Source organism: Triturus cristatus, chromosome 2_1 (assembly GCF_964204655.1).
Source record: "Triturus cristatus chromosome 2_1, aTriCri1.1, whole genome shotgun sequence".
NCBI lineage: Eukaryota > Metazoa > Chordata > Amphibia > Caudata > Salamandridae > Triturus > Triturus cristatus.
In genome coordinates this window covers 485,683,217-485,701,852 of record NC_140581.1, presented here as the reverse complement: position 1 = coordinate 485,701,852, position 18,636 = coordinate 485,683,217, and the positions used below count along the sequence as shown (strand labels likewise).

At 44.2% G+C, this 18,636-nt stretch overlaps 1 protein-coding gene across 2 annotated transcripts in view; it reads left to right on the top strand.

The window, feature by feature from the left end:
- UTP15 (UTP15 small subunit processome component) overlaps positions 1-18,636 on the top strand; it is a 360,659-nt gene that overhangs the window by 259,593 nt on the left and 82,430 nt on the right. For both annotated transcript variants that reach the window (XM_085632333.1, XM_085632332.1), the window contains exon 11: positions 11,197-11,298. In XM_085632333.1, the coding sequence (XP_085488459.1) occupies positions 11,197-11,298 (102 nt within the window). The remainder of the gene's footprint in view (positions 1-11,196; positions 11,299-18,636) is intronic.

The window sequence follows — 18,636 nt, the reverse complement described above, 5'->3', positions numbered from 1 at the left end:
GCGATCACCTCTTTGAGGAGAGTTAGTGAACTCCAGGCACTAACCGTTCAAGAGCCATTCATACAGGTTCACGCCAACAGGGTCGTACTACGTACCAACCCCAAATTCATGCCCAAGGTGATATCGCAGTTCCACATGAATCAAACTATTGAACTGCCTGTTTTCTTTCAAAACCCACAAACTGTCGCAGAAAGAGCACTCCATACACTGGATGTAAAGAGAGCCCTCATGTACTATATAGACAGGACTAAAGTCTTCAGGAAAACAAAACAACTTTTCGTTGCCTTTGCCCCACACCACAAAGGTAACGCCATCTCCAAAGCAGGTATAGCCAGATGGATCGTTAAATGTATTCAAATTTGCTATCAAAAAGCTAAACGCACATTAACGATTCCCCCACGAGCCCACTCAACACGTAAGTTAGGGGCCTCAATGGCTTTCCTGGGAAACATCCCCCTGCATGATATATGTAGAGCAGCCACCTGGTCCACTACACATACATTTACCAAACACTATTGTGTAGATGTGCAATCAAAACAGCAGGCAGCTGTAGGACAGGCTGTTCTCAAAACTCTTTTTCAGACCGCTGCAGCTGGCACTGGTGGCCGCCGCTAATAGAGGGTACTGCTATATATTCTATGCACAGATATGAATTCAGCAGCCCACATGCCTCGAACTGAATATGCTACTTACCAGTATGCATCTGTTCTTGGCATGTAGGGCTGCTGACATTCATATCGCCCACCCTCCTCCCCGGCGCCTGTAGCAGCTGCAGCTCTCAGAATTACTGTAAGCATGGTCATCACTTTCTGTATCTACTCCATCACTGCCACAATGGCGAAAAACAATCTGAGAATGGAGAAGATGCCCATGCGCACTGTGGTCTAGGGGAGGAGTCACCTATCTCAGGATACTTCGAAGACTCTTCCAGGACAACAACGTGCAAACATCCGGACCCAACACTAGGCGGCGATCTATGCACAGATATGAATGTCAGCAGCCCTACATGCCAAGAACAGATGCATACTGGTAAGTAGCATATTCATTATGTTGTTAGGAGTGTCTGCTTTGGTATTAAATGTGTATTTGCATCCCACACAGTTGCCACATTTGTAAGGCCCACTTATTGCTGGCTGCCCCCAACATTGTGGTTATTCTGCTTTTTTCTGTGACTTTTCTTTCACCACCATGTATTATGTGGTTCTTCATGTTTTGACCACAGTTATAGGCAAACATGGGAAAGTCCAGAACAAGGTTACCTGCCCTCAGTGTGTCCCAGTGCTTTTTTGTGATTATCACAATGTTTGGTATGCGGACTACAAGTTGTAACACACAATAGGGTATCAAATTCCTGTTTCGGCTTAGGTGATAGCAGTTCATCTGTGGGTGAAAACCAGGACCTCTTTTTAGGTACCTAACATTTTTCATGGAAACCACATAGCTTCTAGACATTGTTGCTGGATATTTGTCTCAGCAAATTAATCATCCTTAAATTTGCAACCACGTCAGCCTTAAGAACTGCTTGAAGGACAGGGCGGTTTCTCCATTAGGGTTCTGGGGCTGCGCCTACCTGAAATTCCTACACATTCCTGTACAAATATGAAATTGATCGATTTATTTAGAGATACGATCATACCTCTAAACAAATCGATGTATTTTAGTCTGGGCTATCTGTCCCATTCTTCCTGCCCTGTCTCGCTCTGAAGCAGGAGATGGAAGCGAGGCAGTAAACTAACTTTCTGAACTGTGGCGCACAATGATGGGATTACTGTTCTAAAGCCCTTTATTGCAATTGTAGTCTATGGCAGTATCCACCATAGGCCAGCGACGCTTTCAGCGTCATGGTTTTGAGCGTTGGAGACTCCATCCCTGCGTGAGAGCAGCCGACTGTCATTCACAGGCATAGTACCCATCTTTTTCCATTCCTCACATGTGCGAGTCGATGCAGGCACGTGTGTTTTGGTGCCTTGTTAATGGTAAGCATAAGTGCAATGGTAATGTAAGTGTTAGAATGATAATCTTCTGTTATGCAGATTGTGCTGAGACCCCTGCTTACTCTAACCTCTCCCACAGTGACATCCCAGGCCCTGGCTGCACGTCCATGGCCCAGTTAGAAGTGGAGCTGCTGTATTTGTTCCCTGTAAAATGGATCCAAAGGACGAGCAGGCCAGGGTTCTTGTTCCCTTGTGAAGTTGATACAAATATACGAGTCAAGCACACAAAGGAAGAGAGATGTGCTTACACTGTAGACAGTTATCTGCTGTGACATTAAAACTGGCCCTATTTTAATGTCCTTAACAACATTAATGCCACAAATATGGATTGATTTACGAACAAGGAGTGTTAAGGCAGTGCATGTCAGCAATATAGTTCCTCTCATTTCACGTTTGACTTAATCTTGCCTTCCACAAGAGTTAGCTATTTAATCATGTTGTGTTTCTGTATCTTTTTTCCGTGCATACTTTGAGCCGAGTCAGGTATTGGAGGGGCTTTGCTTGAGACCTCTGACGCTAAAGCAAAATGCCGGTCAGTGGGTTGGCCTCTCTGCAGAGCACAAAGAACAATGTTCATGTATTTCAGTTGTATTTGCAATTCGTTGAAAAAGTGTGTGAAGGGGGTGCACAGACGGCAAAATATTTACAGGGCAAAAGGAAATAAGTTGCTTAAATGTGAGTGAGTGCAGTGTATGTTTGGAAGTGGTGAAGTGAGGAAGATGAGAATGAGGCATACATATCTAACATAAAGTGCACATAACTGACCCCCAAAACTTCTTCCACAGGCCTCAGTACTATTGAAATTTCATAATTGAAACATTTTCAAGGTAATTATTTAGTTTAAAAAAATCCTTATTGTTAATCATTTATCTTAAACAGCTGACAACCATTGACAAAGCCAATCGTACGGACACGATTTAGGTGTAAGTCAGTCGTTGTGCTATATATCTGGATGCAATTACATCTTAGAGAGAAACCAAAATACTGTTTGCGTAGCAGCACACTATGGGAATCACAACAATTTATTTTACTTGTTCCCTTTTAAAGAGCTCCCACATTTTTCATCCATCTTAAAGGCCTGTCTTCATATATTTCTATATGACTGATAGTTGCTGCTGTAGATCCTTCCCAAAGCCTGGTTAGAGCATTTTCTTCCACAGTTGATGCCGCATGCAGTGCAAGCGACTGGGCATGCATGTGCTTAAAAAAAAGTCTGAAGTTGTTGCGTTGTTCGATTTGCACATTACAGTCACTGTCGAACATAACGTGTATTTGTAAAGCGCACGTTCACCTGCAGGCATCTCGGCGCTGAATAACAGATGTTTATTGTTGCCCAACTCAATGGTACTCATTTTACCGACCTCAGAAGGATAAAAGGCTGAGTGGATCCCGTGGGATTTGAACATGTGACCAGGAGGTCAAACACAGGACCCTACAAGTGGACACATGAGTCCACTAAGCCACCAGATCCGGCTTGACCATATTAATGTAGTAAGATATAGGGTAGTTTTTAATATGTTTTAAGATTTCAAGACTATACGTTCCCACTGCTTTGTAAGCCTTGCTGTACCACTAAATTAATTTGCTTTAAAATGCAGTATTTGGCAATCGTTTTTCAATTTTTTCCTCTGGATGAGGACCCAGCCTGAACCCCATGTTTGTCCATTAAACTCGCTTGCGTTGCTCACTAAATAAAAGTCATGCCAAACTTGAACGCTTCACCACTTTCAAATGTCACCAGCAGCCACTGCTGAAGGAGAGACAGTTGCTAAAGGCTCAAGGATGGAAACTCCTGTATTTCAGGAGTCCATTCTTAATCTGTGTGTTATCTGTAGAGTGTAGTGCCCAATTTATATTCCACACCTTTAAAAGTAAAATCCAGCAAAGGAAATATTTTATTGCTGTAGTTGCTGGTAACTTTTTTAAATGACTCCCAGAAGATGTCAATGTATGTGAGGGACCTTTCCAGATTAAAAACATATCAATGTGGACCTTTCTGGGTGAAAAACATATATTTTAAATGTACATCTTCCAGCAGGGGGTGCGATCTTGATAATGATTGTCATTAGAGAAAGCAAATTGTTTTTTCAAAAATGCCTGCAAAAATAACCCCCGTATATTGTTTATAATAATACCAATCAAATAAAATGTAATTCCTGGTAAGGCCTACCTCTAGCCAGGAAGGGACATTGTGAAGCCAGCTGGCACTTTAATTGTAAACTGTCTTGTGTTCAGAATGTCATTAATGGCCATCATCCCTTCATTCTGGGGAATATTTGTATACTAGGATTTGATATTCATTGTTAGAAATAGTTTGGTTTGATTATCAAATGGAGGGCCTTCAGTTATGGTGATTTTATGTGAACTATCCTGATAAAGCTTGTTGTTTAGGGGACAAAGCCAATAATAAAATGTTAATCAATTGGCCTTGAAGTTCCAGAACGGAGCCACAGCCTAATAGAATTTGTCTACCAAGTGGGTCCAGTAGATCTTTGTGGACCTTTGGGAGACTAGATTACCAGTGTCCTATGTGATTATTTTTATTTTTTAATTGTTGGCTCTGCTGTTTTTCTTAAAAACAAGTATTGCATTTTTACATTTAGGTGACGTTGCTAGAGGGGCTTAGGCAGTATTTGAGGTACGTCACTTTGCCCTATATGTTTGTTTGAGTGTTTGTTCAGTCTGATCTGGGAGGGTGTGGTGTTGAGTGAGGCAAGAGCATTGATTGTGCTAGATCGGACTGCAGTGACATTTGATTCTATGGTTGTTAGTATCAAAGGTGAATTTGGACAAGAGGTTAAAAGGGCTAGATGGGTGGTCTGTTAGGGAAGATGTATAGTGCCTGGAGGCATTACAGGGTGGGAGATTGCTTTCTGCTCGTGAACAAAGTTTATTAATAGGTTGGTAAGGAAGGTAGAATGCACATTGAGCAAGGTACATGGCCTTTGTAGGTGACTGATTTTCTTGGCAGCAGCCAGTTGTCCTTCTTGATTTAGAATGTCTTGTTTGTTAATGATGTGCATTATCTTTTCAAGCTTGGATTGAGCATGGGCAATGTGAGTGCCAGCAGTCAGAGTTATGGGGTATTGAGAGTGCTCAACCTTTAGTTGAGTAGAATACAGCACAACTTTAAGTTTGTCACATAGGCTATTGATATTGCTTTAGAATAATATTGAAGAAAGTGGTATGTTGTGTTTCTGTGTCTTATAATTATTACGTTTGTGTTGATGTGCAATGAAAAGGATCTCTTGTCAGACTTGAGCCAATATTATCATGGCTTTGTTGGCTAATCCCTGGGTTAGGATTCTTCAAACAATATGTATATTTAGTCTGAGCTTTTTAGTGAGGTGTTTTTTTTTTCATAACGGCTGAGAAGAGGGAGATATGGGACTAATTTAGGTGTGAGTTTCTTCTATATGCAGGGAGTAGTGTAGGGGCTAAAGGTGTGCATGTTATCTTTTTACAACTGACAGGTCGCAAAGAGTTTAACCAGGTTGTGGTTGTGTGCTTGCACCAGGGTTGGAATGCATCATTCCTGTGGTCCAGAATGAAGAATTGTGCCCAAAATAGTATATAAAAGATAAGAGGCCATCAAAAATATCAGCCCTTCATAAGTTAATGGTTTTTAAAGATAGTTGCCTTGTCTTTGATTGTGGTATCCCTGAGTCAGGCATATGGTTCCTATATTTATAAGTGTGCATTTTCATATCTAGGATTCATAGTCTGAGACTCATAAAGAGCCCAACACCTGCCCTCAATGTGACTGATATTCTTCCTTATCTATATTTAGAGGTACACGTGTAACCTTGCAGGGATGACCGGCTAATCATCAGTCAGTCCTTTACGTGTATCAAACTCGACAATGATGTTTGACCAAGAAAAGGTATGCTTATGCTCCATCAACTGTATCTTGAGCACATCGTAGTGCTGGGTACTCCTCAGGATGAGTTGGCTACTCTTTGGGTTTTGCTCCACATATAACCATAAATGCATTGTTGGTGTTCTCAGTGGTGCACATGGCCTCCTGACAGCTCTTCTGTGCATAGTTTTCTCACTAGGAGTGAGGCCCAAAGAGCAGACTTTAATTTCCAGTTCAATAACTCCATAGTTAGAGCACCTGATAGTGTTGCTTAAACAATCCTTAACCCCTTCCTGGTTGTTCAAAAAGGAAAATCTTTTGAAGGAGATGTGCTTTGTTTTGCTATCACTCCAGTGATGGTGGCTTGTCATGTTTTGGCGCTCTGCTTTACCTATGTATCTGCTTGGGCTGTCAATCATCACTTTGGTTGGAAAAAGCTTCCCTCCGTTTTGCTTGGAAACAGACTGTTGACAGGTGTTAAAGATTTTTATGAGTTTGTATTTTTATATATCGTTAACAATGTGCAGAATAAATTGATACATATGGTTTCACATATAGACTGATATAGTGTGCTAGCCGTTGGAATAACTATTCTATAATGTGTATGTGTGTTTTTATAATTTGTTAACTATGCCACAGTTTAGTGCAAAACACCATCTCATGTAAGATGGAAGTCACCTCTGTAACTCATCCTGAGCTTCCACTTTTCCTCCCACTGTTCACATCCTCCCTCCACTTGCTCAGCAGCTTACAGTCAAGTTGAAATGTTTTGGGTTATTTCCACTGTTATTGTTCTGCTCATGATGAACCTTACCCAGTTTAGCTATAACTTACACCATGTTACTCACTAGGTCGTCCGTTTGCTCACTGAGACCTATTCATTCACATAACACATTATTGTTAATGTGTCTTATTCTATTTGAACATCTCCAAATAACATTAGCAAAGAGGGTGCTGAATACGTATTTATGTAGCAGGTTAGTTCTTGGGTATTAAGGGAATATGGTGTTTATTTTTCACATGCTCTGATTTTTTGAAGAAATGTTATATTTGCTCACAGCATGGTAAATCTGCAGAAAGATTGATTTTATATGCACAAATTATGTATAAAAGCCTCTTGATTTTGGGGGTGAGCCAGAGCTTTCCTTGATGCTGCTGCCCATTTGGGATTTTGAATGCTTCCTGATTTTTGTATACTCTTTATAACTCTGCACTGAGAGCCTTCATGGCATTAACTCTGTCCCGCTTCGTTTTTAGATCTCGCCTGAGCCAGCGCATGCGCTGCCCTGCAAGACATTTAGTTAGTGGGTTTTCAAAGTGCTACCAGTGGCTTTTGCTGGCCTCAAGCTTGCGGTTACACGTGCGTGCACTCGCGCAGCCGTCATATGTCTTTTCTCCGTCATGGCTCATAAAACCTTACAGCGCTCTCCCAAGCGCCTCGCTCTGCCCCTCCCCCACCACAGAGTGCGTCCCTACGATCACTTTCGCTTTCGCGGCCACGTTACTTTTACGGCCGCGCGTCCAATGCTTGCACTTCCTTCCTCTTATCTTGCTACTTTCACGGTCTAATAATCTGCCCCTTTATTTTTCCCGCTATTCCTCTCCCTCGCCTCTTCTGTGTGCCCCATCTCTTTCCATTCCTCTTGTCTGCCCTGGCTCTCTCGTCCGTCACCACCTGCCTTCTCTCTCTGTCCTTCTCCACTTCCGTGTCTATTTGGAGAAGGACAGATTGAGATCCCACTAACTCTCGGTACTCCATCAGAGGACGGCGGCCAAGACGGGCTCCAACGTTTCCACCAATCATGTGTACCTTCTGGCTTCTGGTAACTCTCTCTGTTATTCTGTCTATGACAAGGAATTGATACCGTTAGCTGCAGTTGTGTGATACATGCTGAGACAGGCTAAGCTCCGTTTCTGCGTGTGTTTCTCTGCCTGTTTGTGAGCGCGTAAGAATTGAAATGGCTCTGTATTCCCTGGCTGCTATTTTCCTAAGCACCTGGAATGTTGACCCGATCGTTTCCCCATGGCCCGTTGCAAAGGAGAAGCCGGTATTGCATTTGTTACATACTTATTTAATTTTATTTTTTCCAAATGATTCTCCGGTTTTAGTTCATGCCTGCCAGACATCATGGCTGTCTGATTGCAAAAGCCTTATTGTTGGTTTGCTATGAACATACAGGTGCTTGAAGCTCGTGAACAAACAATACACATCCTGGGCAGAGGTGCCCATAGGCCCTACCTTTTACTCCCCTAAAACGCCCCCTAAATTATATATTTTTGGGGCTCCCCAGACCTAGAAACTTGATTCCTGCAACCTACGAAGAAGAAGGATAAGACGACACCATGCAGCAAAGCCTGAAGACTATTGACTTGGCCCGAGCCCTACCAGCCTGTCTCCAGCTTAAAGACTCTGCAAAGACGACAACACCTGCCCTGTGGTCAGCAACTTCGGAAAGCCGAGGAAGACTGCCCACACTTCAACAAAGACCATATCTCCTGAGGACATCGGCCCTGTCCAGAAGAATCCAAATCCAAAGTCTCCGGATCCAGCTGGAACCATGACTCCTGCCCACTCTGCACCTGACGCCCACGGCCTGAGTCTCTCTACTGTCCAGTGAAGTCTTCCCAGCGATCCTGGCGTCGAGTCCAGCATTGGCTGATGTCTCCTGAACACCACTGCAGCCTGAATCCAGAGGCTCCCCCTGACCGTGACTGGCTCCGGTAAGAAGGCTCCGACTTCTAAAGACACCCCTGCACCCGAAGACCCTGTGCCTTGGTGAGCTGACTCACATCTCTACTTTCCTCTGCTGTCAATCTCCCTCCTGCAATCTCCGGTGTGAAGCCTGCAACCGGTTTGTCTGAAGCAGAATCCTCATTGAACAGCTTTGGGCACCCAAGGCTGAATTTGCATCCTGCATCGCCTGCCCCTGTGCCGCTAGTGGTATATGTATGTGGCCCCCGTGCTTACCTCCAAAAGCTTGGCCCCTGCTATCTTTTTACTTATCTACAAGAAGTGTGGCTTCGAGCACCCCTAGTCCCCATTGTAAGGCATTTGGCTGAACTTCGATTTTGACCTCTGTACCCCGGTCACCCCTGTGCCGCTAGTGGTGCAGTTTTGGTACTCATCTGACCCCTGCCTCTTACTGACCTTTGGTCCCAAAGACTGGAACTGTGAGTGTGATACTTACCTGTTTAACTGCAATATCGTTTTCCCCATGTAGGACATTGAACTGGTCAGAAATCGTTCTAAATGTCGACTTTTGAAAGTGTAAAGTATTTATATTTAAACACATGGTTACCTTATTGTGAAGACCTTGGTCTTAAAGTAAAATACAAACATAGCTTATTTTTCTACAATTGGTGTGGATCTCCTTTTTGAGTCGGGTGTCCATTATTGGTAAATGTTGTGCAATAAATGGCTTGCACTCCTCTGTGTTAGGCCTGAGGCTGCTCGCCCACGCTAACACTAATAGAGCTCTTTGGGTTTTACATTGAGCCCTCTACACTTTTGGGGAACACCTGAACTCTGTGCACGGTATAACCACCTAGTGGCATTCCACATACAGAGCCTGCCTCCTACATCTGATATTTGATGTTTTGGGATGTGCCTTATCCCATTGCCTTGAATCATGATATTGAGGTTTAACTGTGTTTTGGATCCAGTGAAATGTGGGAATACTGCTTGAAGTAAATGTTGAGGTACAGTTTTTTGTTCCCACTCATCTACACCCCAAAAGTATTCGTTTTGTAAACGGGGAGAGTAGATGTCATTGTGGAGTCAACAGGCACCTGTGGGCATGGTCTCTGCTGATAGTTTTCTGAGCACCATTAACCTTTGTGGAAGTGAGCAAGCGGTCAATGTTATGTTATATTAGTTGGGTTTATAAAGCACATAACTGCCTCAGCTATGGGGAAAACCCAGTGCTGAACCAACTTACCAGCATATCGCACCCAAAGCTAGCAAAAGGGATAATACCTCCCAATAATTGAAAAACCAGGTTTTACGTTTTTTCTTGAAATCAGAGTGATTCTGGATATTTCTTAGCTCGAGAGGCACACTGTTTAAGAGGGCCAGAGCTAAAACTCGAAGAGCGGCCACTGCCACGTTTCCTGTGGAACCAAGGAGTCCCCGCTAGATTTAGTTCATCCGAGCAAAGTGCTTTGGTTGAGAGATGGGTCGCATTACATCAGAAATGATGGGAGCACCTTAGCTTTAAAGATCCTATGCACTGTGCTAAGGGCTTTAAATTGGATTTGCCTCCACAACGGCAGCCAGTGGAGCTTGTGAAGAAGCAGAGAAAAACTTTGGGAGGGAAAACCGCAATCTGGCCGTCTTGTTTTGGACCAATTGTAATCTCTTAATGATAGATTTCCTATAACCTAAAGAAAAGGATGTTTCAGTAGTCTAGGCGGGGTGGAATGAGAGACTGAACAATCATCTGATGAATATGCAATTGGAATAGGTCGACAATAGGTTTTAAGTGCCTGCCAGAGTGGTTACTTGTTTCTCGAGACTAAGGGAGTTGTCTGGCCGCATGTCTATATTTTTCACAGAGGATTTTGGTTCGGGCGATCCCTATGATGTCCGGCCACCAAGGATTTCCCTGCAAAGATTGTGCCTGGATAATCTAGGGCAGGTAGGCATTGCACTTCCTCACCAAAGTGAACATACATCACACTTTAACACACTTGTGAGGAAAAATCAATGAATAAATGTACAGTTTTAAAAACATAAAAGGGGGAGCTCCAGGGGAACTCTTGATTAAGAGAGAGATACTCCGGTTTAAAGGGGCTTAGTGTGTTCTAAAAAAATGTGTCCACCTGTGACATCTGTTTTGGTGAAGGAGGGTGATCACTTGGTTTAATCAGTCAATGTTGGCTTCACTGTTATGAATATTTAAAAATACCTCTGTGATAGTACATTGAATACTGGTAAATAGCAATATGTCATGCAGTACTTGGTATAAGGCTGTGACTTAACTGTCTTTTCTTGCCATTAAAATATTTTACCTACTCTATGCTGGAAGCAGGTTTACCTGTAATAACTGCCATTTGTCCACGACCATAACTTCTTTCCCCAGCCCCCACTTAACTAGGCCAAGCCCCTTAGGATGTTGCTTGTATTGTATTCACTCGCCTATATGGTGAGACCCAATTGTAGTCCTGTTTGCCTCCCAAATTGTAAATTGATCAATTTTATTTGAAGTTGTATTTTATGTCTTGTTAAAACATTCATTTTACTAGAAGTTCCTCTTGGTTTTAAAAGGCATGCACAGCCATGTCTAGGACTTTAAAGTGCTAGGGGTTTACATTCTATTTAACTTTTAATTATTTTCTCTATAGGAAGACATTTTTGTCAGCAGACCTGTGAAGGATCACTTGAAGAAACATGACAAGCTACTTAAAAGCTTCCAGGTGTCGAAGGCGCTTGACACAGTTCTCGAGGTATAATATCTGCTTAAATTATATATTTTTTAAACTATCCTTCAACTGGTTAAGAGTGCTTTCAGTATCCTGTGACTCACATAAAAGTCGATAGAGGACTCTGCACCCATCTGTATGCAGGACAGAATGAAACACCATCATTCCCCTACACCCTGTTCAAACCAAACAAATCTCCTAATGGTTCCCAGAACCAATTGTAGCGGAGACATTTGTTCATGTCAAAGCATCACATCTCAGCAACAACTTCTTTCTGAAATTCCGCTGTTACCCTCCCACTTACTCTTTAGAAGTGATCCCCACTGCTTTCCCCGCCTCTGAATGTCCGCTACTATGCACTCTACCTTGCAGTGAAAAATGACGTTTTTCTATTGTCAGTTACTTGTAAAATGTGTATTCAAAATAAAACATCAATCATTTGACCTAGATCACATGAACAGAAATTGCATGCACTTGAAAATGTGAAGTTTATTGAGGTGTATAAACATATTTCTGTTGCTTTTCTTGAATAGCTCCTGGAACCTATTACACATTGCATGCTATAAATCATATAATTATTGACGCAGTGAAAAAGGAACACCAAAGTTGTGATCCAAAATGGTGTACCATAATCTGTATTGCTTAATTATAGTCCTCTTATCTTCACCCCAATTTGTACTTGCAGTCAGCTCCAATTCTAGTCATGAACATTGGCTAACAGTCTTGTGTCAGGTGTGAATTGGTTTCCTACTCTGCGTTTTGCAGACTTTTCAAACTAATTCATTGTTTCAATATTCGCTCCAATTTGATTTCCCGCAGAGTTGAGGCATACTTGGGTATGGACGTTCACCCTCAAAATATTCCTTTCAAAGCCAGGTGTACTCATGTACACGTTCAGTACAAGATAGGTTAATGCACACTGCTGTATTTACTAAATTGAATTTTATATTTCAGTAGAGATTCCAAATAGATACAATACGATACTCATATGTATTCATTAGCAGGTACAAACATGTCCTGTCTTATCCTAGTTCAGGACTTGGAGATCCTATTTACTTGTTACAGCCTGTCATTAAGCAATGGGCACATTTCAGTCAAATCCATTTTAATTAGATAATTTTCATTGTTGAAATTGAATCCGATTACAGATGTACCGTATCTTATTTGGAACATTGGCTTGTATGAAAATAAAACTAATTTGATGCAAAAATCTCATCAAAAATGTAGTTATTGTGCATGAAAACTAATCATTGAAAAATTGTAACAAAGTTAATTTCACAGTAAAGGGTATATAAAATTAGAAATATCAATCGTGCTAACACACAGCGCCATTGTTTTGACACCGCATTTGCGCAGAGAAAACCTGTACTGAACTTTCAATATTAATAAAGCGGCAAGCAATTTTAGAGCATAGTTTATTTTATATTTGTAACAAAATGATTTCCCCCACATCAAATCCACCCACCTACCATCTGAGCATGCTGTCCTACACATCTGGTAGGGCCAAAAAATAAGAATGCACATACTAGCGAAGAAAATGACAAACCGAAGTAGTCGGTTCTACAGCAGAAAAGTTTGTGGTCTAAATCTTTGGTCTCTGTACATTCGTTCCATACCTGTAGATCATGCTGACTCCTTATGGCACCCTGGTAATGAGTGACATAAGTTTGGTCTGATTAGGTGTGTTCTGCTAAGGTTGTAAGTCTCAAGATAGCTGACTTCCTGTAGGAGACTGGCATAATTTATGTGATATATCAAGAATCTGATATACTGTGTAAAGAGTCCATGTGTTCCCTTACGAGTGGACAGGTCTTGCTATGCAATCCCAAAGTGCTCTATTAGGGGGTAGTGTGGTCAAGCTGCCTTCGGCTCAACACAGTTGTGTAAAACATTTGCAAATACACACAATGATTAATAAATTACAGCATGACTCAATAGCTAGATCCACGCCACTATATAAAAATAGTAAGTATATTTATAGATGTTTAGGCAACAGAGAAAAATTGTTCAGACAAGTACGTTTTTAAATATAAATGCTTGTCATGTTAAAAAGTGGTCACAGTGCAATTTCTGAGTCCTGTAATATTACCCTATGGAAGGAAGAACAGGTTCTGCAAATGGGTACAGTACATCGACTTACGGGACCAATCTCCAGGAGTTAAGGTGAGTGATGGGCAAGGTCCAAGGCAGCACCAGCAGTAAATCCCCAGCGGCATCAGGGCGGCAGGGTGCAAATCAGCGTTGGGAGCCGACTGGTGCAGAGGTGTCTTTAGGCGTTGTGTTTTTTCTTACCGGAGCAGTTGCGGTAGAGGGGGCCTCCATGAAGAGGTTGCAGGTGACATTGGGGAGTCCAGGAGGGTTGAAGCCACTATAGGCTCGTGCTCTGGAGTGCTGGTTAACCTTGTTGGCTCTGTTGGCCTACTTGAACATGGGCCGGAGGCGACTGGTGCACTAGCCGCTTCAGGTGTCAGGTTTGGGTGGTTCCATAGGCCTCAGAGTTTCTGCTGAACAGGGTCGCTGTTCACAGGAGGTTTTGAGTCTTTTTCGAAGGCAGGTATTCTGCCCTCAATTCAGGAGTCACATCTGCAGGACGAGTCTACTTTGGCAAAGTTTTCGACCAGGGCTGCTGACAGGCCAGCAGGCCTGGCGCCAAGTTGAGTTGATTGGAGGTGAGCCAATGGACGGTTGATTTCAGGGCCTCATTCAGGGAGAGAATCTCCTCGAGAGAAGAGGCTTTGATGTAGAGCTGCGTGTTGTCAGCATACATATGGTAGGGGATATTCGCTGTGCGTAGTACTTCGGCAAGTGGTTCAAGGTAAAGGTTGAAGAGGGTAGGGGACAGGGTTTATCCTTGAGGGACTCCGACCGTGACCGGAGAGGGAGCAGATAGGTTGCCGTTAATTAGGAATCACTGCGATTGGTTTTGGAGGAAGGATCTTAAACCATTCTAGAACAGAGCCATCCAAACCCATCCTGAGTTTGAGGCGTTAGAGTAGTTTTTCGTGGTTGTCCGTGTCGAAGGCCGAGGATAGATCTAGGAGGATTAGAAGGCACGTTTTCCCTTGGTCCAGGGCTTGGAGGGCATAGTCAACAATGTGGAGCATGGTCGTTCAGTACTGTGCCCAGGTCTGAATCCAGATTGGCAGTCATCGAGAAGGTGGAAATTGTTGATGTGCTGACTTAGTTGCTGTTGTACACACTTCTGACACTTTGGCTAGGAGGGGGATGTTGGAGATAGGTCTGAAGTTGTCGGGGAAGGCTGGATCCAGCTACGGCTTTTTCAAAATGGGGAGGACTTGGACGGCTTTCAGAGAGTCAGGAATGGAACCCTGCTGGAGCGAGGCGTTAATTATTGCAGTCCAGCTAGGAATAATGGACTGGGCGACGGCCGCTAGGCAGTTGGAAGGGAGCGGGTCGTTGAAATGGTTATTCGGGTTTAGGGACAATAGGATTTTATAGACGGAGTCTTCTTCATAGAGATTGAAGTCAGTCCAGAGTCCTTGATTTTTAGGTGAAGTCAGTGGGGGCATAGCAGGAGGAGGAGGAGGCAGGTCAGGAAGGGATAGAGAGTATGTGGCGGCACTAAGTTCATTTCCTAAGGCTGTGACTTTGTCAGCGAAAAAGGAAGAGAATTCCTTAGACGATATTAAAGACTTGGGGGTTTCTTTCCAAGTTTTGGCCAGTTTATTGGATTGGTGTTTGACCAGTTCGAAGAGCTTGCGGGGTCTATACTTGGCTTTCTAAAGTTCAGATCTGAAATTCTTTTTTAGAGTTGAGGATGTTCTTGTTGTAGGTATTTCTGGCCTGACGGAGAAGTTTTAGATGTGCGGCGGAGGGGTGCTGTCTCCAGATTCTTTCGGATTGCCGGAGGGATCTCCTCTCTTTATTGAGGGATCCAGTGAACCAGGGGTTCCTGTCTATGATTTGGGTTCTTTTTAGCTTTAATTGGGCTAGGTCATCCATAATGTTCGAAATAGTTGCAGAGTAGTGATTATTGAGGTCATTGACCGTTGTGATATGCGAGGGGGGAGGTTAGATTTGCAGCGAGCCTTCAGTTCATTGTGGTCCAGATTCTTAGTGTCTCTAATCCAGCGTTTAGGATTCACTGGTTGCGGTGCCCTTATCTTGTGGGTGCCAGGTAGTAGGAATGCGATGGTGTAGTGGTCAGACCAGTCGCACGGGTCTATAGCGATAAGCTTGACTGTTGATTCCATGGAGATGATCCAGTCAAGGGTGGCCCCTTTTGAGTGTGTTGGAAGTGAACAGGCTTGTGTCAGGGCTTGAGCCGTCAGGAGGTCTTTGATGGTGTTGACATGGGGGTCCTTGGGGTCGTTCCAGTGCAGGTTGAAATCACCCAGGAAAATATCTTTAGAGTTGGAGGAGAACTTAGCTGTAATGAGTTCCATTAGGTGGTCAGTGAAGGAGTTGTTCATGCCTGGGGGATGATAAATGATGTGTAAATTGCACAGTAGGGTGGAGTTGCTACAAATGGAGAGTGCGAGGTATTCGCAAGAGTCGGTGAAATCCGCCAGAAGTTCTGTGACACTGAGGTTAGAGCGGTAGATGCAGGCGATGCCTCCTCCTTTCTTGCTAGATTGCCTGTCCAGCCTGGCAATGTTATAGCTGGGAGGGACTAAGAGGTCCAGGCATGGAGATGAAGAATCGTTGAGCCACGATTCTGTTAGAATTGCTAAGTCGAAGTTTTTATTCAGGGTGAGAAAGTCATGCATCTGCTTTTTGAGGGGTCCCTTTGCGTGGCAGTATTCGTGCTTCAGCCCTTTAGTAACTCAGGCCCTTGGTACCAGGGTGCCATTTACTAGGGACTTACAAAGGGTATTAAAGATTTTGCCAGTTGGGGAACAATTTTACATTTTTAGGGAAAATACACTGGTGCTGGGGACCTGGTTAGCAGGGACTCCGTACACGTCAGTCAAAGTTGCCCCCAATACCAGGCAAAAGGTGTGGGGTGGTACTGCAGTAAGAACCCAGTTTCCTACACTTCTGCTGCTATCAAAAATAGAAGACCAACTTTTAAAGGCTAAAACATGGCACAAAAGATCACAGATAACTAGAGGAGGCCCTTAAACATGAAAGGCAGCCGACAGACACACCCAATTTCAAATCATATTTCCGGCTAGTTGAAAAACCCCTTCTCTGATACTTCACATAAAAAACATAGATTTGTGATCCGGTAAGAGTTGGTGCGTAGATCATCAAGAACGAGATTCCTTGATAATTGGATGCTTTACTTGCATCCTGTGTGGGTGGTAATGTGGGACAGGCGATTCTTCCATAATTGTGAATCGTGCACAAGGATAAATCATGAAAAATAACTTGTTTTTTATACAGTGATTCATACTGCATTTTTGTGTTTTTAGTAAGTGCTGTAAATAAATTGTGTTACTGTTAATACCTCACGGTGGTAGTTCTTGGGCCTGTTCGGTTTCTCCAGTCCCTTTAGTCAAACAATCCGTGCACAGCCCACTCTTCAATATTGTTCCAGTCCTCATCTGGTTCGACGACCAGATCCCCTGCCCTTTCGGATCCCACTCCATGATTGTCTTCAGAGAATGTTCTACCCATGACAGAAAGGACTCCATTCTGGTACTGGCCGCAGTATCGAGTAAAATTCTCCTCGACTGACCACTGTCAGGTTTGCAACCACTGCCTGTCCCTTGAACACGCCACCACCAGGTTTACAACTTTTGTCCTGCCCTGTCTGCCTCGCCTTTTGCTCAAAGAAAGTTTTTGTAAGAAATTGCCCTCCAGGGCCTATGTTCTTTCCCTAAAACTGCATTGAAAACAAAACCCAATTGGCATTCTTTGGCCACAGGTCAGTCCCCTTGTAAATGGTACCAGAGGTACCCAGGACACTGTGGCCACAGTCGGCCTTTAAGGGCTGCAGAACTTATTGTGCCACCCTTAGACGTCCTGTACTCTTTATACACTCACGCTGCCTTTGCAGGCTGCGTGTTTTGGTGCAGAACAAAGCGAAGAGTCGACATAGCACACATCACTGTGTGCCATGCCTACATCCCACTGCCTTGGCATAGGTCAGCCACCCCTCAAGCTGGGTGCACTATAACAGTGGGGAGGGTACACGTGCATGAGCCCTGTACCCCTACAGTGTCTAAGCCAATTCTTAGACATTGTAAGTGCTGTAATGCTGGTACTGGAGTTTGTCATTACAAACTCCACAGCACCATAATGGCTTTACTGAAAAATGGGAAGTTTGGTATCAAACTTCCCAGCGCATTAATCCCACACTGATGTCAGTGTGGGATTTAATGAAAAATGCACACAGAGGGCATCTTAGAGATGCCCCCTGAAAGTCGACCAACGTCTAGTGACCTGACTGAGTGGCTGCCACCAACAGACAAGTTTCTGGACCCCTGGGTCGAGAGCCTGCTGCTCTCGGGGGCCTGAAACAATGCACATCCTGGGATGAAGTGGCAAACCTCCTCCTTCAGGTTGGGCAGGGTCCACGAAGGGGAAGGTTCAAAGGCTTGCCTCCTTTGTGAGCTTCCCCAGGCCTTTTGCTGCTGTCAGCAACTGGCCTCCACCGGTTCTGACCCCCACTTTGGGCTGGAGAATCAGGGAGGTGTGCCCACCTTTGCCAACCCTACCCCTCGGGTGTGGGAGGCAAGGTGAAGTTCAACTCTCAGTCCCGCCATCTTGCAGATGGGGGACCCAGCTGACCAGAGTGAGGCATATGCCCCGCTCCCACTGGAGGGTGGCATAACGGGGGGTGTACCCACCCGAAGGAAGGAACCCATTGGTCTTAACCTTTACCTACCTATAACGCCCCTAAAGCTAGTATTTAGGGGCTCCCCTGAACCTTGCCTCTACAGACAAGAACCAACCAAGAAGAAAGGAAGAAGGAGGACCGAAGAAGCCGTGCTAAAGCTAAGAGGAGGATGCCCACTGACTTGGCCCTAGCCCCACTGGCCTATCCCCACCTCGAACCTGCAGAAGCGAAATCCCTGTGTGTCCTGCAGCCAGCAACCTCAAGAACCCCGAGGACCTGCACTGCATTCCACAAAAAAGACTTGGTCTCCCGTGAGGACCGGATTTGCTCATCCACAGACTCAGGCTAAAGCCAAATCTGTGAGTCTGCACCACTGCACACAACGCCTATGGCCAGAGTGGCCCAACACCACAAGGAGTTCTCGGCGATCCTGACCTGAGATCGGGTGAACTGCAGCTTCTTTCTGGAGGATCCTCCTGACCAGAACAGGAGCTGGTAAGGAAAACCCGACGCCTAAAGGCACCCCTGCACCTGAAGCCCCATGGCCTTGGGTGGCCCAACTAACGGTGTCCCAGCATCCCCAGGCATCCCAACTTACCTCTCCAACAGAAGAT